The 22,024-nt window shown below is 50.3% G+C and overlaps 1 protein-coding gene across 2 annotated transcripts in view; it reads right to left on the bottom strand.

Annotated features, from left to right (window-relative positions):
* Positions 1–22,024, bottom strand: part of LOC129016092 (uncharacterized) — a 154,777-nt gene that overhangs the window by 45,126 nt on the left and 87,627 nt on the right. The window contains exons 36-43 of one of the 2 annotated variants that reach the window (XM_054454967.2): positions 21,213–21,305; positions 17,378–17,595; positions 12,724–12,917; positions 6,819–7,127; positions 5,798–6,033; positions 5,554–5,715; positions 4,870–4,947; positions 697–904 (exon numbers count right to left, since the gene is read on the bottom strand). In XM_054454967.2, the coding sequence (XP_054310942.2) occupies positions 697–904; positions 4,870–4,947; positions 5,554–5,715; positions 5,798–6,033; positions 6,819–7,127; positions 12,724–12,917; positions 17,378–17,595; positions 21,213–21,305 (1,498 nt within the window). The remainder of the gene's footprint in view (positions 1–696; positions 905–4,869; positions 4,948–5,553; positions 5,716–5,797; positions 6,034–6,818; positions 7,128–12,723; positions 12,918–17,377; positions 17,596–21,212; positions 21,306–22,024) is intronic. The other variant, XM_054454968.2, reaches the window with a different exon arrangement.

Below are 22,024 nucleotides of genomic sequence, written 5' to 3'. Positions count from 1 at the left end.
TGACTTTCCCCCTGTGTGATCGGGACGGCTGTACTGTATTGAGCTCTCGTGTGTACACAGCTTGCCTGGCATGTATGCAGTAAGTGCTCAGCCAGTGCTGGCTCCTCTTGTTGCTTTTATCTTCCCACCATAATGGGTTGAACCGTGTCCCCCAAAAGAGATATTGAAGTCCCAACCCCCTCACCCTCTGTCCTTTGAATATGACTTTATTTAAAAATAAGGTCTTTACAGACGTAATTAAGTAAAAATAAGGTCATATTCAAGTCAGACAGGCCCTCAATCCACTGTTGATTGTTTTTGTTTTTATTTTGAGACAGGGTTTCATTCTGTCACCCAGGCTGGAGGGCAGTGTTGCAATCATAGCTCATTGCAGCCTCAACCTTCTGTCTCAAGCGATCCCCTGCCTCAGCCTCCCGAGTAGCTAGGACCATACACGTGCGCCACCACACCTAGCTAAGATTTCTGTTTTAAGCCATCCAGTGTGTGGGACTTTGTTGTGGAAGTCCTAGAAAACTAATCCACCTGCCTCGGGAGTTAGGTCATTGACAGGCAAGGCTGTCCTGGTTGTCCTGGAGCCCAGAGCCACACTGGGCTTGATGGGTATGCCACCTGGGTCCAGGCCTGAGGCTGCTGGGCTGGCCCAGGCATGGAGGAAGCCAGCTCGCCAGTCCCGGGGCTGTGCGCTGAGTGCCTTACCGTGTATCTGCAGCTCAGCGCTGAGGCAGGCCTCGCCTGGGAACCCCGCCCACAACAAAGCCTCACTGTTGTGCCAGCTCCGGCCGGAGAGCTCCAGGTGCCCATCATGGTAACAGCAGCTCACAGAGTAGTTGAGGAATGTGGGCCCCATCAGGATGCGTCCAGAATGCTCGAAGCCGGAGCTGCCATTGTGAATGTCCACAGAGACCTGGAATGACACCAAGGAGATACCGGACCGCCCTGTGCAGAGAGAGCCAGCCTGGGTCAAGCTGGCACTGGCTCCCACAAACCCTGGGGTTATCAGTGCCATCCACGTTGCTGCGGTGGGAGGAACTCAAACCCTCTTGAAGGAGCAGGTTTGATGACCAACGTGGTTACTGCAGCTAATTACACGTGCACCCAGGAGACCGCAGAGAAAACACAGAGAAAGCAATCAGGAAGCGGGACAGGCAGGGGATAGTGAGCCCGGGGAGGACGGCTGGAGAAAGACTTTGGGAAGACCAAGATGTCCTGGCTGGTGCGAAACAGGTTGCAAACCACAGCATACATCTGTTGTTGTCAATAAAGTTATTGGAACACAGCCCTGCCTGTTTGTCAGAGGCATTTGAACCAGAGCAACTCCATCTTGAATAGGGGCTGGGTAAAATGAGGCTGAGACCTACTGGGCTGCATTCCCAGGAGGTTAGGCATCCTAAGACACAAGACGACATAGGAGGTCAGCACAGGATACAGGTCATAAAGACCTTGCTGATAAAACAGGTTGCAGTAAAGAAGCCAGCTAAATCCCACCAAACCAAGACGGTGACAAGAGTGACCTCTGGTCGTCCTCACTGCTACACTCCCACCAGCACCATGACAGTTTACAGATGTCATGGCAACGTCTGGAAGTCGCCCTATATTGTCTAAAAAGGGGAGGCGTGAATAAGTCACCCCTTGTTTACCATATCATCAAGAAATAGCCATAAAAATGGGCAACCAGCAGCCCTGAATTCTTTCTTGCACAAGATCCAAGAACCCTCCCTTGGGGTCTGGATCGAGATCCCGTTCCGGTAACATGTTCACGTCCCATTCCCGTGGCTGCTTTCACAACACAATAGCAGCAGGATGGAGGCGTTGTGGCAGAGACTGCAGGGCCACAGAGCCTAAGACATTTACTATCTGGCCCTTGATGGGAAAAGTTTCTCAAACTCTGCTGTGAGATGTAATTCCCTCCCACACCACCCCACAACTGTCTCAATAAAACCTCCAGTGAGGCTGCTGTGAGATGTAATTCCCTCCCACGCCACCCCACAACTGTCTCAGTAAAACCTCCAGTGAGGCCAGGCACAGTGGCTCATGCCTGTAATCCCGGCACTTTGGGAGGCAAAGGCGGACAGATCACTTGAGGTCAGGAGTTTGAGACCATCCTGGCCAACGTGGCAAAACCCCATCTCTACTAAACATACAAAAATTAGCCAAGCATGGTAGTGGGTGTCTATAATCCCAGTTACTCAGGAGGCTGAGGCGGGGGAATCTCTTGAACCCAGGGGGCGGAGGTTGCAGTGAGCTGAGATCAGGCTACTGTACTCCAGCCTGGGCGAAAGGGTGAAACTCCGTCTCAAAAAACAAAACAAAACAAAACAAACTTTCAGTGAAGTCTCCACCACCTCTACCACCATTATTGAAGGAGCTACCCAGGCATAAAGGAGCAGGAATGAGAGAGGGGGAGAGGACACCCTGGTCCCCTACAACCCAAAGAATGAGCAGCGGCCCAGCCGTGACTGCATCACCCGGGCTGAGAAATGCAACGTCTCAGGCCCCACCCCAGACCTGCTGAATCAAACCTGCATTTTAACGCCCTCCCCGGTTATGCCTGTGTACTGGGTGTGCGGGAAGCCCCACTCTAGGCAGAAGACGGCCGCCTCTGCCGTGGGACCCCACAGGAGGTCCAGGTCTGCTAGGCTCTGATCATATGCCACCCACCCTCTGGGATGACAGCACAGGACCCAAGGCTGGACTTGTCCTGAGTTTCAGGGGGCTCTGTACTGCTGGCCAGCTCTGCCAAACTGTCCCCATCCACACTGGGCCACACCCAGGCCTGCCTGCTAGGCCTCTCCTGGTGTCACTGCTGACCTTGATGGCGCCAAGGTCAGACGGGCCCCAGGCACTCAGGCTCAGGGCAGATCCAGACACTCAGTGTGACAGCAGAGAGGCTAGGGCTGAGCTCTCTGTCACTATCCACAGAGCGCTTCCCTGACCCCAGCCGCAGTGGGCAGAGCTGGGGAAACTGAGGCCTGAGCCCTCGTCACCACACAGCTGGCTCCCTGGACTTTCCCCCCAGGAGTAGGCATTCCCAGGGTCCAGTCAACCCTAGACCAGGGGTTGCAAACTGGTGGCCCTTGAGCTGATAAGTTTTATGTGGTCATTCACGCTGGTATTTTTTGTGTTGTTTTTTTTTTTTGAGACTGAGTCTTGCTCTGCCACCCAGGCCGGAGTGCAATGGCACAATCTTGGCTTACTGCAACCTTCGCCTCCTGGGTTCAAACGATTCTCCTGCCTCCGCCTCCCAAGTAGCTGGGATTACAGGCATGCGCCACCATGCCCAGCTAATTTTTTGTATTTTTAGTAGAGACAGGGTTTCACCATGTTGGCCAGGCTGGTCTCGAACTCCTGACCTCAAGTGATCCGCCCACCTCGGCCTCCCAAAGTGTTGGGATATACGACATCTTGTATAATTCTGTTTGTATGAAATTTCCAGAACAGACAAATGCATAGGGACGGAAGGCAGATTCGTGGTTGTTGGGGACCAGGGAGGAGGGGATTGGAGGGACAGCTGATGGGTATGGGGTTTCCACTGGGGTGTTGAAAAGTTCTGGAACTTGCAAGCACCGATGATTGTAGAATAGTGTGAACGAACGTAGCATCCCCGAGTTGTATATTTTAAAATGGTTTTACATTATTACACATATTTTACTACAACAAGAAATGTGAAAAGATGCATATGATGTGGAGGGTTTGAGATGTGGCACACACTCTGTAGTCCCCCACACAGCCCAGTGACACATTTCAGTTCTCCACCTGCCCCCAAAGTCTTCGAGTTTGCAACCCCTGTACCCAACACATACAGGTTTATCATTGAAACAGCGGGAACAGGCTGGGTACATGGCCGACGCCTGTAATCCCAGCACTTTGGGAGGCCGAAACAGCCCGATCACTTGAGGTCAGGAGTTCAAGACAAGCCTGGCCAACATGGTGAAACCCTGTCTATACTAAAAATACAAAAATTTAGCTGGGCGTGGTGGCGGGCACCTGTAATCCCACCTACCTGGCAGGCTGAGGCAGGAGACAATTGAACCTGGTTGGCAGAGGTTGCAGTGAGCTGAGGTCATGCCGCTACACTCAAGCCTGGGCAACTGAGCAAGACTCCGTCTCAGAAAAGGATGGAATGGAACGGAACGGAACGGAAAGGAAAGGAAAAAAGGAAAGGAAAAGAAAAGAAACAGCAGCAACAGCGGCAGCAGCTGCGATCATTGCCTGAGCACGCAGCAGGTGGTGAGGCCCCTCACTGTTTTATGTCACCTGTTTTATGAGGCAGCAACGGCTACTCATGGGTCAACAATGTTGACTGAGCACCTGCTACATGCCAGGCCCCGTCTTAAACCTGGGGATACTACCCTGCACAAAACAGAAATGCCTGAGCCCGTGACGCTTAGGTGGCAGTGGTGGGCGGCAGACAGGACAAGGAGAAAGGCACTGTGCTTCCTGCCTGCACCCTCGGCAGAGAGAGCTTGAAGCCACCTGAGCTGAGCTGCACCCCAGCCCTGAGTTCCACGCTCCACTTGTCTCACGATGCCAGGACATGCTGACCACCAGTCCAGCTGCCCACTGACCCAGCTGCCCATGACAGAGGTGGGCTTGCAACCCTTGGGTCCTGGTTGATGTCTACCTGTGTTTGCAGATGGGACCACTCGATGACCGTCAGGTTGAGCTGATGCCCCTGGGAACTGGGAGTCCAGGTGCATGTCACCAGGGATGTGGGGGGTCTTGAAGGAGTGGGACCATGTGAGTATCTCCTGGCAGCGACCTCAGCCCCGGGCCACACCACAGGCAGCCCCTGTGAACAGGCTGTGCCAGCCCCCCTGGAGAGGCCCACCATGTACCACAACCATCCAGCCCAGGACAGAGACCCCATACCTCAAGAGGCTGCCCAGCGATGTCCCCTCGGCACCGTCCTAACAGCTGGGTGGGCGAGGCGTCTCCACTGCAGTTGACCTACAGAGACCAGTGGGTGGGAAGGGGCTGGCTTCTTCCCTGACCCCAGAGTGAACTGTCGTGGGTGCCAAGATCCCACTTGACCCCGCCGCCCTTTGGAGAAGCCACCGTGGGCAAATAACCCCAAAGAGAGGTTTGCACAGAGACTTGAGGGCGAAGCCACAGCATCATCATCAATGAAGGTAAACGGAGCTCCCAGCATGCGGGGCCTCCACGCCAGGCACGGTGCTAACTGAACCACAGAGTAACCATGGGGGGAGGTGGCAGATGAGGAAACTGAGTCACACAAGTCAGGGAAAGAGGAAGCACCTTGCGTGTGGTCACACAGTCAGTGATGGTGCAGCCTGGCTTCAGGCCAGGAGCGCTGCTCACTCACATTCCCTCTCCCACCATGGACGGTTTAGCCACCCTCAGGGACAGGCACCGAGGTGGTTTCCTGCTTTTCATTTCTGAGAACAATGAAGAAGACAGCTGCGGGTGTGGGGCTTCTCCAGGGTAGGGGCCCCGGGGAGGAACTGAGGGACCAGGCCCTCCACCATCTTCATTCTACCAGGCAGGGCCTTGTACAGGCTGCACCTGGCCCACGTGGGCACCCAACCCACTCACCTCCAGCTGGGAGGGCAGGGTGCCCTGCAGCCCTGAGAGGCCGTGGTGCAGCCCCAGCACCAGCCCCTGGCGGCCACCCTCTGCCTTCCTCTCCAAGGCTGCGCGGAGCTGCTCGCCATCCATGTTCACAGTCAGCCCGGCCGCCAGACTGCGTCCCACACTCTGGGCAGAAGCAAAGCTGTTGGGTGTCCCTGGGACCCACTGTCCCCCGAGAGGGCCCAGGTGCAGCCCCCTCTTCACTCACCTGGAAGTGCCCATGGCTGTCTAAGGAGAAGGGGAGGCCCCAGTGCTTGAGGCTGGGCATGGTGTGGGTGTGACGGAGGCTGGCATGGAGCTGGAGGCCCGGGGACTCGGGGGTCAGGTCCTCCAGGCCAAGGGCAGCGTCTAGCTGACCCCCCACGTTCCGCAGTGCCAGGCGTGCTGAGCAGTTGGAAGCCACGTGGGTGAGAAACAGGAGCATCCCTGCATTGGAGGGGAGTCCTGGGGGAAGAGGCCAGTGGGCAGGAGTGGGCAGAGCCCCAGAGACCACTCAGCCCAGTCCACTGCATTTAGTCAGGATGGGAACATGACAGGAGCCTGGCCAGCACACCTGCTCTCTAGAGAATCCCCTGAGCCCCACAGCTCCAGGTCCTACTGCCCCCAATATACCAGGTTAAGCTATCTGAAACTGTCAACATTTCACAGAAATGGCGATTTCACATGACCCAACCTCACAGCACAATTGCCACACGCAGTCGGTGTTAAGACCCATGTCCCCTTAGGATTTCCAGCTCCCCGAGGAAAGGGCCCAAATCTCAGAGGGAAACAGGGATCTGATCATGTGTCCTCCCTTGCTGCTGCACCTGGGGGCCCCTCCAGGCCTGGAGGGAACATCTGAGAAGCTTGAGCAGGGGCTGTTGGGATTATTTCATAGCTCTGGTCCCAGAGGGCATCCTTGGGGTCCTGGCTAGGCCAGGTGTCCACGCTGCACGAGCTGTCCCAGGGAATAGGGGGTGGGAGGCCTGGAGCGGGCTGGTGGCAGGGGCTGTCACCATCTGATTTGAAGCACGTCAATACGGTAACAACTGGTGTCCAGAACCTGCATGTTCTGGCTGAATCACGGCCCGGGGAAGGAGACGCAGGTGTGCCAGGGAAGCCAGCAGGGGAAAGAAATGAAGCTGGAATGTGAATCTGGGGGTTGGAGGCTCATTTATCCCCCCTGCCTTGGCTCCAGGACTTAAAAGTGTTGGAGGAAGAAGCTGTTCTGCCTGGACCACTCATACTACCTGCATCACTCAGCATGCTGATATTGTGTGTCAGGCCACCCGCAAGCTGGCTGTGCCCGGGGCCCCAGGAGCAGGCGCCACCCAGAGCCAGGCTGGCCGCGTGGGCCTGGATGCTGGCCTGGGCCCTCAGGTTCCTCGTCTGGACCTGCAGCCGGCCCTTCAGATGGAGCTCTCCAGGCAAGGCCTGGCTGCTGTTCTGGACGAGGACACAGGTCACGCTGCGCACGCTGGTGTCGTTCCCTGCCTTCTCATGCTTGTCCCGCAGGAGGAAGCCCAGCTCAGCTGAGTCAGCAATGACCCTGAGGGTGCCTGCAGAGGATGGTAGAGAAGAACAGAGCAGGGGCGGCTCAGGGAAATGAGCTGCTTTGGAGAGGAGGGAAAAGAATTTGGGGGTAGGAAGTTGCTAGATTCACGATGTCGCACTTGTAACTCATGTCAGAAATGGCACATTTGTGAAATCCATCAAAGTACACCAGCTCCCTCCCAGGATACTCTGAAAATCAAGGGAGCTAATTCACAAAATAATTCAGAAAATCTGAATAGCTCTATATAAATATAGAGCTATATATTTATATACCTCTATACATTTTCCAAAAAACTCCCACAAAGAACGCTCCAGATGTCTTCGCTGGTAAAGTCGATCAGACGTTTAGGGAACATCACCACCAATCTCATACAAAGTCGTTCAGAAAAGAAAAGAGAATACTCGACTTGGTTTATGAAATTGGCATAAACCTCATACCAAACCTGACAAGAGCTTTGCAAAAACGGAAAATTACAACCCAATAGTGCTATGAACAGACACCAACTTTCTTAACAAAGTATTAGAAAACCAAATTCAATTACATATAGAAGGAAAGAAAAATACATGAAAAAATGCAGGGAATCCCACTAAAGCAAGGTTGGTTTCACACTGAAGACCAATTTAATTCACTCTATTAACAAAATTAAAGTGAAAAACCCTATGAATATGTACTAGATTCAGAAAAGGCATTTGACTACATTCAACACCCATTCTTAAGAATAAAAACTGGCCAGGCCCGGTGGCTCATGCCTGTAATCCCAGCACTTTGGGAAGCTGAGGCAGGCAGATCACTTGAGGTCAGGAGTTTGAGACCAGCCTGGCCAACATGGTGAAACCCTGTCTCTACTAAGAATATAAAAATTAGCCAGGTGTGATGGCGCATGCCTGTAATCCCAGCTACTTGGGAGGCTAAAGCAGGAGAATCGCTTGAAACTGAGAGGCGGAGGTTGCAGGTTGCAGTGAGCAGAGATTGTACCACTGTACTCCAGTCTGGGAGACAGGGCAAGACTCTGTCTCTAAAAAACAAAAAAAACTCTGCAAAACCAATAGCAAACATTAAAATTATTCGTGGAAATTTTGAACATTTTCTTTGTAAGATTGAGAACAAGGTAAGAGTTTTTGCTCTTAGCATATTTATTCAACATCATATACTGTTATTTCTTAGCTACTGCAATAAGAAAAAAAAAACCTAAATGGCATAAAAATATCAGGCCAGGCTGGGTGCAGTGGCTCATACCTGTAATCCCAGTACTTTGGGAAGTTGAGGTAGGAGGATTGTTTAAGCTCAGGCATTCCAGACCAGCCTGGGCAACAACGGGAGACCCCGCCTCTAAAAAAAAAAATTATCTGGGCATGGTGGCATGTACCTGGAGTCCCAGCTACTTGGGAGGCTAAGGCAGGAGGATTGCTTGAGCCCAGGAGTTTGAGGCTGCAGTGAGCCACGATCATCCCACTGCACTTCAGTTTGAGCGACAGAACAAGACTTCAACTCAAAAAAAAAAAAAAAAAGGTATAAAAATCAAAATGGAAGAAAATATTCTATTCCAGAATATATAAAGAGTGTCTACAACTCAATAAAAGACAATTTAATAAATGGGTAAAAAAAAAAATTGATGTGACCTGTCTCAAAGGAAGCTACATGAACAAATAACGCACATGAAGAAGTGCTTGGCCAGGCACGGTGGCTCACACCTATAATCCCAGCACTTTCGGAGGCCTAGGTGGGCAGGTCACCTGAGGTCAGGAGTTCAAGACCAGCCTGACCAACATGGAGAAACCCTATCTCTACTAATAATACAAAAAAAAATTAGCCAGACATGGTGATGCAGGCCTGTAATCCCAGCTACTCAGGAGGCTGAGGCACGAGAATTGCAGAGGTTGCAGTGAGCTGAGATGGCGCCATTGCACTCCAGCCTGGGCAACAAAAGCAAAACTCCATCTCAAAAAAAAAAAGAAAAAAGTGCTCAACATCATTCATCAACAGGGAAATGCAAATTAAAGCCACAAGGAGAAACCACTAGACACTAATTTGATTATTTTTTTGAGACAGGGTCTCATTCTGTTGCCCAGGCTGGAATGCAGTGGCATAATCATGGCTCACTGTAATGTCAACCTCCCAGGCTCAAGCGATCCTCCCACCCCAGCCTCCATGTAGCTGGGACTATAGGCATGCATCACCATGCCCAGCTAATTTTTAAAAAATTTTTGTAGCGACAGAGTCTCCCTATGTTGCCTAGGCTAGTCTGAAACTCCCAGCCTCAAGTAACCTGCCCTCCTCAGACTCCCAAAATGCTGGGATTATAGGTGTGAGCCACTGCTCCCAGCTGAGATGTACACATTTCTTTTTATGTAAATTTTACATCAGAGGAAGGAAGAAAGGGAAGGAGACTAAGAGCAGGGAGAATTGTAAGCAAATTTTGAGCTTTAGTTCATGACGTGTGTGATAATCCATTTGGGTGTAAGGCATTCTGATGTCTACAACTCACTCTGAAAAGCATCAAAAATAACATAGATGGATGTGTTACAGGAAAGTGGTCTGGATCCAGACCCCAAGAGAGGCTTCTTGGATCTCCCACAAGAAAGAATTCAGGGCAAGTCCATGGTGCAAAGCAAAAGCAAGTTTATTAAGAAAGGAAAGGAATAAAGAATGGCTACTCCAGACAGAGCAGCCCTAAGGGCTACTGGTTGCCCATTACTATGGTTATTTCTTGATTATATGCTAAACTAGGGGTGGATTATTCATGCCTCCCCTTTGTGTTTGAGACTGAGTTTCGCTCTTGTTGCCCAGGCTGGAGTGCAGGGGCGTCATCTCTCACTGCAACCTCCACCTTCCAGGTTCAAGTGATTCACCTGCTTCAGCTTCCTGAGTAGCTGCGACTACAGGCATGTGCCACCACACCTGGCTAATTTTTTTTTGTATTTTTAGTAGAGATGGGGTTGCACCATGTTGGCCAGGCTAGTCTCGAATTCCTGATCTCAGGTGATCCACCTGCCTCCACCTCCCAAAGTGCTGAGATTACAGGCGTAAGCCACCGCGGCCGGCACAACCCTCCCCTTTTTAGACCATATGGGGTAACTTCCTGATGTTGCCATGGCATTTGTGAACGATCATGGCGCTGGCGGGAATGTAGTAATGAGAACGAACAGAGGACGCTCTCGTCGCCATCTTGGTTCTGGTGGGATGTCACCATCTTGGTTTTGGTGGGATTCAGCCAGCTTCTTTACGGAAACCTGTTTTATCAGCAAGGTCTTTATGACCCGCTTCTTGTGCCGACCTCCTGTCTCATCCTGTGACTGAGTGCCTTAACCTCCTGGGAATGCAGCCCAGTAGGTCTCAGCCTCATTTTACCCAGCTCCTATTCAAGATGGGGTTGCTGTGGTTTACACACCTCTGACAGATGGACAGTGGATAGGGGATAAAGAAAATAACACAAAATGCAAACAATTATAACATTTAGGTTATAATTCACGTGCAATTCAACTTTTCTATATTCGTGAAACCTTGTTTGGGAAATGGGGAGGGGAGGGGGAGGAGCTGTCTTGTAGGGACTCCCAGGGGGGGAAACCAAGAAAAATCGGGCACTGAAATAATAATGATTATGACAGATTACTGAATAAAATAAGAATCCATGAGTCCCTACTGAGGTTAAGAAAGGAAGAAGGAGGGTGATATGGTTTGCACCTGTGTCCCCAGCAACTCTCATGTTGAATTGTAATCCCCAACGTCAGGGGTGGGGCCTGGTGGGAGGTGACTGGGTGACCTGGGAGCGGATTTCTCATAAACAATTTAGCAGCATCCCCTTGTACTGTCCTTTCGATAGTGAGATCTGGTTGTTTAAACTTGTGTAGCAGCTCCCCCCTCTTTCTCTTAATCCTGCTCTGGCCCTGTGACGTGCTGGCAGAGAAGAAGATGTACCGTGCTTCCAGTACAGCCTGCAGAACTACGAGCCAACGTCTTTATAAATTACCTACTCTCAGGATGTGATAGCATTGCAAGGACAGACTAATACAGAAGGGAAGGGAAGGGAAGGGCAAAGGGAGTAAGCAGGGAGAGCATTCTCCCTAAGCAATGAATTATTATTATTTTTTGAGACAGAGTCTCACTCTATCACCCAGGATGGAGCGCAGTGGTGTGATCTTGGCTCACTGCAACCTCTGCCTCCTGTGTTCGAGTGATTCTCATGCCTCAGCCTCCTGAGGAGCTGGGACTAAAGGCGTGCACCGCCACCCTGGCTAATTTTTGTATTTTCAGTAGCGATGGGGTTTCACCATGTTGGCCAGGCTGGTCTTGAACTCCTGGCCTCAAGTGATCTGCCTGCCTCAGCCTCCCAAAGTGCTAGGATTATAGGCGTGAGCCACCATGCCTGGCCTGTAAGCAATAAATTTAAAAAAAAATTAGAAAAATCCCCATTTGGCAATCATAACAGTAACAGACTCAGACAAGCATCATCAGTGGATGCTAAAACTACGAGGGTCACAATTCGATGAGAACATAGAATACTTACATGACTTCTAAGTATCTCCCCCCAATTACTTATTAATTACAAAGGAAATAACTAAAAGCTTTACAGGCAAGGAACCTGGCAACCCCAACTTAATCAAGAGATCAAAGCTAATGTCACCAACGTTGGACAAACAGACAGAAGGTGCCACCTGACAGGAGGCTGCCTCATTTCTGTGGTGTCCTACCAACAGGCTTTCTACCAACAGACAGAGGGCTGTTTCACAACATGACTGCCCTGTACCCTTCAAAATGTAAATAACTGTCAGGCGCGGTGGCTCACACCTGTAATCCCAGCACTTTGGGAGCGGAGGCAGATCGATCACTTGAGGCCAGGAGTTTGAGACCAGCCTGGTCAACATGGTGAAACCCCGTCTCTATTAAAAATACAAAAAAAATTAGCCAGGTGTGATGCTGTGTTCCTGCAATCCCAGCTACTCCGGAGGCTGAGGCAGCAGAATCGCTTGAACCTGGGAGGCGGAGGTTGCAGTGAGCTGAGATTGCTCCATTGCACTCCAGCCTGGGGGACAAGAGCAAAACTCAGTCTCAAAAAAGAAAATGAAAAAAAAGAATGATCATGTCTGCAATCTAGGAAAACACAATTCAGGAATAAAATAATATGTTAAATATACGTACACATAGAGAGAATATGAATATGAGAATGATAAAGGAAATGTAAAATGTTAGTAACTGATTAATCTGGGCAAAGGGCCTGTGCGATTCTTTGCACTGTTCTTGCAACTTTTCTACAAGTCTAGTGTTACGTCAAAATAAAAGGTATTCCAAAAAAATATGCTTGGGAAACCCTGCACCCAACTCTCCCTCCTGGAGATATACAATGTCCATTAGCGTGTTAAAGGCTCTGACAAGTCCTGCATAAGGGACCCTATTCAGTTTTTAGTGAGCAGATTTTCTTTGTCAGAATGCATGTTCATTTCACACAAAGGGGAATCATCCATATCCCTTTATCTAAACCTGTGGACATGCCAGTGTGAGATGCTGGAGTTGGAGCATCACTGGACTTGGGTGGAACTGAATCTACCTTGCAGTTTCATAGAAAGTGCTTGCCACTGCCCGCATGGCGTTCCCCAGGCCCTCACCCTCTTGAAGCGTCTCCTTCTGCTTCAGCCTTCCTGTGAGTGTCAGGAGGCGGGGCATCGTTGCCCAGCCAGCCACCGTGTGCCGGGTTTGGCTCTGGAAGGTCAGAATCCGGCCTCCCCTCCATTCCTCTGATGCCCTGAGGAGCAGCTGTGCTGTGTTCTGGTCCAGCAGTGCCTTGGAAAACAGCCAAATCCTAGGCAGTGAAGTAAGGGGGTTAAGATCATGGGCTTTGCAGTCAGGCAAACCTGGGTTCCAATCTCAATGATGCTGCCCACTAACAGGATGACCTGGGACAAGGACATAACCTCTCTGAGCATCAGTTTCTCCTTCTGCAAAGCGGAGAATAAAGTGGACATACTGATATCGAGCTTTTTTTTCTATTTTTATTTTTTTCCTAGGAGACAGAGTGACTCTGTCACCCAGGCTGGAGTACAGTGGCACGATCTCAGCTCACTGCAACCTCCGCCTCCTGGGTTCAAGCGATTCTCCTGTCTCAGCCTCCTGAGTAGCTGGGATTGCAGGGACCCGCCACAACAGCTGGCTAGTTTTTGTATTTTTAGTAGAGATGGGGTTTCACCACATTGCCCAGGCTGGTCTCGAACTCCTGACCTCAGGTGATCTGCCCGCCTTGGTCTCCCAAAGTGCTGAGATTACAGGCATGAGCTGCTGTGCCTGGCCTTGAACTGATATTGATATTGATACTGACAGGTACTCAACCAGGTATGAAACAGTGTGTTTGCTCCTATGGCCAGCTCTTCCCATACTCTCCTGCAAGGTGACTTTGCCACTCCTGCATTAACATGTGAGATCTATGTCCTCTCCCTTTGAATCAGGGCTGGCCTTGTGACCTACGTTTTGGTCAGTAGAATGTGGCAGAAATGACGCTGCAGAACTTTCAAGATTGGGCCCTAAGATCTGCAACTTTCACCTTCTCACGTGAATGCTGCCTCTTGGAACCCAGCCACCTGGTAAGAAGTCTGACCAGCCTGAGACCGCCATGATGTGAGGAGGCCCAAGCAGCCACTTGAAAAGAGAGAGGGGGGTGCACATGGAAGAGCACCGAGGTGCCAGACACGCAAAGGAAGACTTCCTGGACTTCCCAGTCCACCCCCGTCCTCAGCCCATGCACACATCTGGCTGGGAACTGACTCAGCTGAAGGCTGATGTCAGCCAAGAGTCCCAGAGAATGACCACTGCCAAAGCCACACAGAACAGAACTGCCTAAGCCTTGTGTAAGTTCCTGACTCACAGAATCATGAGCAAACAAAATGGCTGTTCTTTAATCTCTGTGCTTTGGAGTAGCTTGTTATACAGCAACATCTAACCAACACACTCTGCCATGCACTGTGCACTTTAGACACATTGTCTGACTCCTTACAAAAGCCCTGTGAGTTTTGAGAATATTATGATCCCTAATACACAGATGAGGAAACAGGTAGAGAGAGAGTAATATGCCCAAAGCCAAATAAGCAGTTAGCAGTACCTAAAGCATAGGGTTGTTTAGAATTAAACGAACTTTGGAATATAAGGTTCCTGCTCCAGGGTCATAACGAGTGATTGACAAATGTGAGAAAAGGAACAGCCCCAAGAAGCTTGCTGGTAAACTTGCTGGAAAATTGGGGCAGGGGACACAGTTCCTGTCATCACACAGTGAGTTCCTACATGACACCATTGGAGAGACTTCCCTTGACCTTCACCACCAGGAACAAGATCAGCCATGCATTTCATGGTACACAGCTGTGGACTGTGTGTGTGCACTTCCTGAGGGCCACTGCAAATACTAGTACTTGTTGGTTTCTCTCTTTGCATTGGCTGCTAGGAAGCTCAGAGCCAAATCTTCAGCTGAGCTCTAAATAACACAGAGGAACTCATGGCATGAATTTTGTTTACTGAAACTACTTTGAGCAGCTTCCCATTTTTCCTATTTTTCTTTTCCCTTCCCCCTAGCTTCCTCGTGTATCTTTTTAAAATCTAGAACAAGGGTTGGAAAACTACAGCTTGTGAGCCAAAGCTGGCCCACCCCTTGTTTTTATAAATAAAGTTTTATTGGAGCACAATCATGCCCATTATTTATGAATTGTCTACGACGCTCTTGTGTCGCAGTGGCAGGGTTGAGTAGTTCCAACAGAGACCATATGGCCCACAAAGCTGAAAATATTTACCATCTGGCCTTTTACTGAGAGTTTGCCAACTCCTGACCTAGAACAAGGTACATTTTAATAATTTGCCTCAAATCCTTTTCAGACTGGGGATAAGGATGGGCAGGTGGACAGGTGAATGGACAGACAGCTGTGGTGACAATTCTGAGGACAAGGTTATCTAGGACCATGCCCACAGCCCAGGTCTCCTTAAATCCATGCCAAGGCTGCAACAAACATGGGATTGCAGAGGAAATATTTAGTGGAGACCCAGTTTGTACCAGAATGTGCAGTACTCAAAATAGCAGAATATTGTGATGTAATAGGAAATATATATTTGGTCTCTGCCCCTAATCCTCGACACAGAGCTCCTAATCCCTTGGAACTAGGGAGCCTCTTTTCTTGATAGGAGCATCTTTGGTTCTAATGAGGTGACTCTTGGTGGGTTCCTGGACAGGAACTGGTCAACAGAAAGATCAAGCCATGATTAGAGGTTGGAACTTTCAGCCCCACATCCCATCCTCTGAGAAGGGGAGAGGGGCTGGAGATTGAGTTAATAAGCGGTCATGCCTGCATGATGAAGCCACCATAGAAATCCCTGAACCATGGGGTTCACAGAGAGCTTCTGGGCTGAACACACAGAGGGTGGTGAGCCCGGAGAGGGCAGGGAAGCCCAGCACCCCTTGCCCCATACCTTGCCCTAAGCGTCTCTTCCATCTGGCTGTTCTCAAATCATATCCTCTATAATCAATGAATAAATATACGTAAAATGTTTCCCTGAGTTCTGTGAGCCATTTTTACGAATGATCAGACACAAGATGGGAGGAGGTTATGGGGACCTCCAAGTTACAGCCAGTTGGTCAGGAGGCAGTGGAAGGCTCAGAAGCAGAGGGAGGACAGGAAGAGTCTATAGGAACCTCAGTGAGGGGGAGGATCCCTCCTCCAGGAAGCCCTCCCGAGCCACTCCAGCTCTTGAGCGCTCACCAAGCACAGTGGGCAGCAGAACCTAGGTTCTTCCATTGTTATGAGAGCATTCGTGGTATATAACACAAAGAATTATAATAGTCTATAAGTAATAATGTATAATAATGTATAAAGGGTGGCTCATGCCTGTAGTCCTGGCACGTTGGGACGCTAAGGCTGGAAAATTGCTTCAGGCCAGGAGTTCAAGACCAGCCTGAGCAACATAGCAAGACCCTGTTCCTACAAAAAAAGTACAAAAATTAGCCAGGTGTGGTGGTAAGCCTGTAGTTCCAGCTACTAGAGAGGCTGAGGGGAATGGTGTCTAAAGTTGGGGGCAGTCTTGCAAACTTAACCTGTGGGGTCTGATGCTACCTCCAGGTATATAGAGTCAGAACTGAGATAATTTGTAGGACACCGAGTTAGTGTCCACCAGAGAATTGCTTGATGGGGAAAAAGACCCCCTTGCTCCTGGCCACAGAATTATCCTGTACTGAGCATTAAGAGGATAGGAGCAGAAAAGAGTTTGATTTTTCTGATTACACCTGCAGCAAAGATGGTAGCCAGCTATTGAGCATGCTCACTGGCCCTGGCTTTAGGAACTCACATGCAGGGCTCAGTTCATCCTTAGGACAACCCTAAGAGGCAGGTGGAGAAACTGAGGCACAGAAGGGAGAGTGGTCCCAGAGGCAGCAGTGGCCGAGTTGGGACTTGAACCCAAGTGGTCACCCCTGGACCCTAGGCTCCTGAGCACCCCACCATAGTGGACACATGAGTAGGTAAATATATACTCAGACATGAGACCAGATGGAGATGCACGTTCCTTGGGATCACTAGTGATTTTTGTTTCATTCCTTTTTATGTGATTATTATTATTACTATTTTAGAGTCAGGCTCGTTTCACTGTCACCCAGGCTGGGCTGCAATGCTGCAATCATAGCTTGCTGCAGCCTCCAACTCCCAAGCTCAAGCAATCCTCTCACCTTAGCTTCCCGAGTAGCTGGGACTACAGGTGCATGCCACCACACCTGGCTATTTTTTTAAAAAAATTTTGTACAGATAGGGTCTATGTTGTCCAGACTGGTCTTGAATTCCTGAGCTCAAGCAATCCTTCCACCTCAGCCTCCTGAGTAGCTAGGACTACAGGTACACCCCCCACCACACCTGGCTAATTTTTTTTTATTTTTTGGAGAGACGGGGTCTTGCTATGTTGTGCAAGCTGCTCTTGAACTCCTGAACTCAAGCAATCCTCCTGCCTCGGCCTCCCAAAGCCCTGGGGTGTGACTCAAGGTGCCCAGCCCTTTATACATTATCCTTTAAGCCATCTACAATGAACACTCTCATAACAATTCAAAAAAGAAATAAAGGGTAAAAGTGAAAAACTGAATGCCACCTGCTTTTCATGTCCTCAGTGGCACCAATGGGGCTGACTTGGGTGTGGTCTCAGAGGGACAGAAGAGGGGTCTCTGAGTGAGGATTTCCCATGTCCCAGGACACCAGCCTTTTGGCCTCTGTGGTGTCCCTGCCTCCTTGCAGGCCACCTGGGGACCATTACCTTGCTGGGGTGATCTTTCCATACAGCTGCAGCCGAACAGCCCTGGGGGCACTGAGGACAGCCTGGTGGAGAAGGACACTCACACCCCAGCCCCGGCTGCTCCTCCGAGTGTCCTGGCTGGCGTTGACCTCCAGCAGAACCAGCTCCCGGCCAGACATATGCACAGATAGACACCCATTGAGGCTGCGCACTCTGTAGCGCCCGGCAACTGCCTGCACCTGCAGGGAGGCAGGGGAGGGACAGGAAGGGTCTATGGGATCCTGGGTGTGGGGGAGGGCTGCCTCCTTCTCCAGGAAGCCCTCCTGAGCCACTCCAACTTTGAGCACTCACCAATCATGGTAGACAGCACACAATTAGTAGGCAAAACGAGACAGAGGGAGGAATGGAGGAGATAGCCTACCCTGGCTCCAGCTCCTGGCCCAGGGGTACAGTCCCATCTTGTTCTTTCCACCACATGTGAAACGGGAGTTCTTATTGTACAAATGGGGAAACTGAGGCACCGAAAGCGTCACATATGCCACCTGAGTCTGCCTAGCTCTAAAACTCGTGCTGGTGCCTGAAGAGGGCTGGTAGGGGAAGCAGAGGACATCTTTGCAACTCCTCCACAGAAAAGGAGGCCCCATAGAGTGCCCCACGGGAACCAGAGGACCCAGAACTTCTGGGGTTCAAAGAGGATGGTATCTGGGTACCCAAGTGGTCAGGCTGGGGTGAACATGCAGCTAGCCCCAACAAGGGTACTGAAGGGAGCAGTGGAGGGGAGCAGTGGAGGGTGGGAGCAGAGAGGCCCAAGACTCCACCAGCTCCAAGGGACCTGAGCCTCCCCCTTTACTGATCTGGGCCTCAGTTTCCTCATCTGCAAAGCAGGTTTAGCCCCATGGTTCTCAATCCAGCCTGTGCATTACAATCACAGGAAAAGTTTTGTTTTTGTTTTTTGTCTTTTCTTTTCTGAGACAGAGTCTCGCTGTGTCACCCAGGATGGAGTGCAGTGGCGCGATCTCGGCTCACTGCAACCTCTGTCTCCCAGGTTCAAGCGATTCTCCTGCCTCAGCCTCCCGAGTAGCTGGGATTACAAGCGCCCACCACCATGCCCAGCTAATTTTTTTTTTTTTGTATTTTTAGTAGAGATGGTGTTTCACCATGTTTCCCAGGTTGGTCTCGAACTCCTGACCTCAGGTGATCTGTCTGCCTCGACCTCCCAAAGTGCTGGCATTACAGGTGTGAGCCACCATGCCTGGCCTGGAAAGGTTTTAAAAGAATGCCTGGTGTCTCCATAGATGAACTGCTGAATAAAACATGATACACCCAGACAATGGAATATTATCTAGTGCTAATATAAAATGAGCTATTAAGCTGAAAAAGACAGGGAGGAAACTTAAATGTATGTTACTAAGTGAAATAAGTCCATCTGAAAAGGCTGCATACTGTATTCCAACTCTATGACATTCTGGAAAAAGGCAAAACCAGACACTAAGAAGATCAGTGGTTGCCAGGGGGTGGAGTGTAGGAGGAGGGATGAAAAGGTAGAACCCAGAGGATTTTTTAGGGCAGGGAAACTGTTCTGAATGATGCCGTAACGGCAGATCCATGACATTATATGAATCTGTCAAAATCCATAGACTGGCAGGGCATGATGACTCACACCTGTAACCCCAGCACTTTGGAGACCAAGGCAGGAGGATTGCTGAAGGCCAAGAGTTGAGACCAGCCTGAGCAACAGAGCAATACCCGCATCTCCACAAAAAATTAAAACATTAGCTGAGCGTGGTGGCGTGCACCTGTAGTCCCAGCTACTCAGAAGGCTGTGGTGAAAGGATGGCTGGAGCCTGGGAGGGGGAGGCTGCAGTGAGCCATGATCATGTCACTGCTCTCCAGCCTGGGTGACAGAGTAAGACCGTGTCTTAAAAATTAAACTTAAAATTAATGTTTGAGCTGGGCACAGTAGCTCACACCAGTAATCCGAGCACTTTGGAAGGCCGGGGGCAGGCGGATCATTTGAGGTCAGCAGCTCAAGACCGGCCTGGCCAACGTAGCAAAATCCCATCTCTACTAAAAATACAAAAAATTAGCTGGGTGTGGTGGCACATGCCTGTAATCCCAGCTACTTGGGAGGCGGAGGCACTAGAATCGCTTGAACCCCGGAGGCAGAGGTTGCAGTGAGCCGAGATCATGCCACGGCACTCCAGCTTGGATGACAGAGCGAGACTCGGTCTCAAAAAATACTAATGATAATAATGTTTGCACTCATTAGATGACCCAGCATCCAAGCTTCCAGGGTAACCCACCCCCACTCCCCGATGAGTTCGGGGGATCGATCACATGGGTTCTGAAACCAGAATGCCTGGGTTCCCACCCAAGATGTTCTACTGGTAAGCTCCATGATCTTGGGCAAGTCATACCACCTCTCTAAATCTCAGAGCCTCACCCACAAAATGGTACAACAGTGCTCCACACCCCCAACAACAGCATCATGAGGCAACCATGAGATAATCCACAAAGAGGGTTTAGAACAGAGCCTGCCACGCAATCATTCCACAGACATCAGCTCCTGGAACAAATGGTTAATATGATGACATTTCCTCCAATCTAAGATGCCAGCGGCTCTCAAATGGGCCGTGATCTCAGGGAACTCCACAAAATCAAAAGGTTGCTAGTGAAATGGTGACCTGTGTCAATGTGAAGCTACAGACTGACTTCAGGGACATCAACCTGTGAAAGCTCATGCCTCTAAGAATAAGCAGTTCCCTCCATTCAGCCATTCAGAGCCATTCTCGGGCTCCATTCAACTTTCTAAAACCCAATACACAGGGAATGAACAGCAGGTGTTTAAAAAAATGCTATCAGGGCTAGGGGCAGTGGCTCATGCCTATAATCCCAGCACCTTGGGAGGCCAAGGGAAGAGGGCCGCTTGAGCCCAGGAGCTCAAGGCCAGGCTGGGCAACATAGCGAGACCCTGTCTCTGCCAAAAAAGAAAAAAAAAAGTACAAAAATTAGCTGGGTGTTGTGGCACGTGCCTGTGGTACCAGCTACTCAGGAGGCTGAGGTGGGAGGACTGCTTGACCCCAGGTAGTCAAGGCTGAAGTGAGCCGTGATTATGCCACTGCACTTCAGCCCAGCCAACAGAGTGAGATCCTGTCTCAAAAGAAATTTTAAAATGCTATCAGGCTAGGTGCGGTGGCTCATGCCTGTAATCTTAGCACTTTGGAAGGTTGAAGCAGAAAGACAGCTTGGGGCCAAGAGTTTAAAACCAGCCTGGGCAACATAGTGAGACCCCACCTCTAATTTTTTTTATTGCTATCAAATTAAAGGTCTGCCCCATGTCTTCTGAGGGCCTCATCCCTGTCAGGATTTCCTATTTACACCTCCACATCCTTGAATTAGCCACCCCCTAATTCCTGTGCACACACCATGCACAGCCTGCTCAATGAAGCCACAAATTTGGTGGGGGGACAGGGCTCCCACCTGGATGTCTTTCTCTACCTCCCAAATACCCGGGTCAACAAAGCCCTCTTGAAGGATTACACGGCTTCTCCCAAGCCCCAATACAGGGCAGAGTTTGAAGGAAAACACTGTTTCTCTCCATTTTCAAGAGTGAAATACGATCCTTCACCCCCTTCAGCCTAGACCATCACTTCCAAATGATGGATGTGGAAACCTCCCGGCCATCTGTTCTTGATTCTGCAGGGGCTGTCTGGCTAAGCACAACATTGCAAGTGTGGCCTCCCTCCCTCGGTCCCCCATCCTGCCTTCCTTCCGCCCATCTCCCAGTAGGCCAGCTGCTCAGAGACAACCCTTGGCAGGCGAGTCAAGGTCATCTCCAAGGGAGCAACGTCCATACCTGGAAGTTTGGAGGAAGTGTTGGTCCGTGGGGATGCGTGAGCCGGAAGAGAAATGCAAAGTCGGAGTCAGATCCATTCAGCTGGACCGAGGCCTGTTGCAGGGAGAGTTGAAGAGTGGTCAGAGGGAACAGACAGAGAGATGCAGAACGCTAGGAGGTGGCTACTGGGCAAATGCATCCCAGAATATTCCCAAAGCTCAAACCAGAAACTTCTGTCCTCCCTCAATGTTCTTCAGCCCTCAGTCTTACTCAGGCTGTGCTATAGTAAAAGGTTGCTTAGGAAGTGACGTCCTGGATGGGGGGCTGGGAAGACCACTCTGGGACCCCCTACTCCCTGCCATGGTGCCTGCTCATGCCTCCCACAGCCACACCACCTTCTACTTGACCGTGACCGTGAACCAGGCACTGTGCTACCAGGTTCACAATGACCGCCTCATTTAATCCTCAACACTGCTTTGCTGAGTTGCTGTTACCATCCCATTTCTCAGCTAGCAAAACTGAGGCTCAGTGGGATTCAGTAATTCACCCAAGGTTACACAGCTCGTTAACAGTGGAACTGGGAATTGAACTTGAACTTATATAACACTAAAAGCCCACTAGATTGAAAGCTCCTCAGAGACGGGAACAGAGATGGGGACAGAGTCACCCAGCAGAGATACAACCCATCCATGCTGAATGAATGCACATGAATGAACACGTCCATGGATGAACAAATGAACAGCCCTGAATGAGTAAATATACCTACAATGGCCGCTATATATTCACCAAACTGCATTTCCTTTTCTTCCTGGACATATAGCTAAAACTACATT

The sequence above is a fragment of the Pongo pygmaeus genome, chromosome 18 (assembly GCF_028885625.2).
Source record: "Pongo pygmaeus isolate AG05252 chromosome 18, NHGRI_mPonPyg2-v2.0_pri, whole genome shotgun sequence".
NCBI classification, from domain to species: domain Eukaryota; kingdom Metazoa; phylum Chordata; class Mammalia; order Primates; family Hominidae; genus Pongo; species Pongo pygmaeus.
Note: the sequence above shows the minus strand (reverse complement) of the source record. Positions and strands in the feature narration are given on the sequence as shown.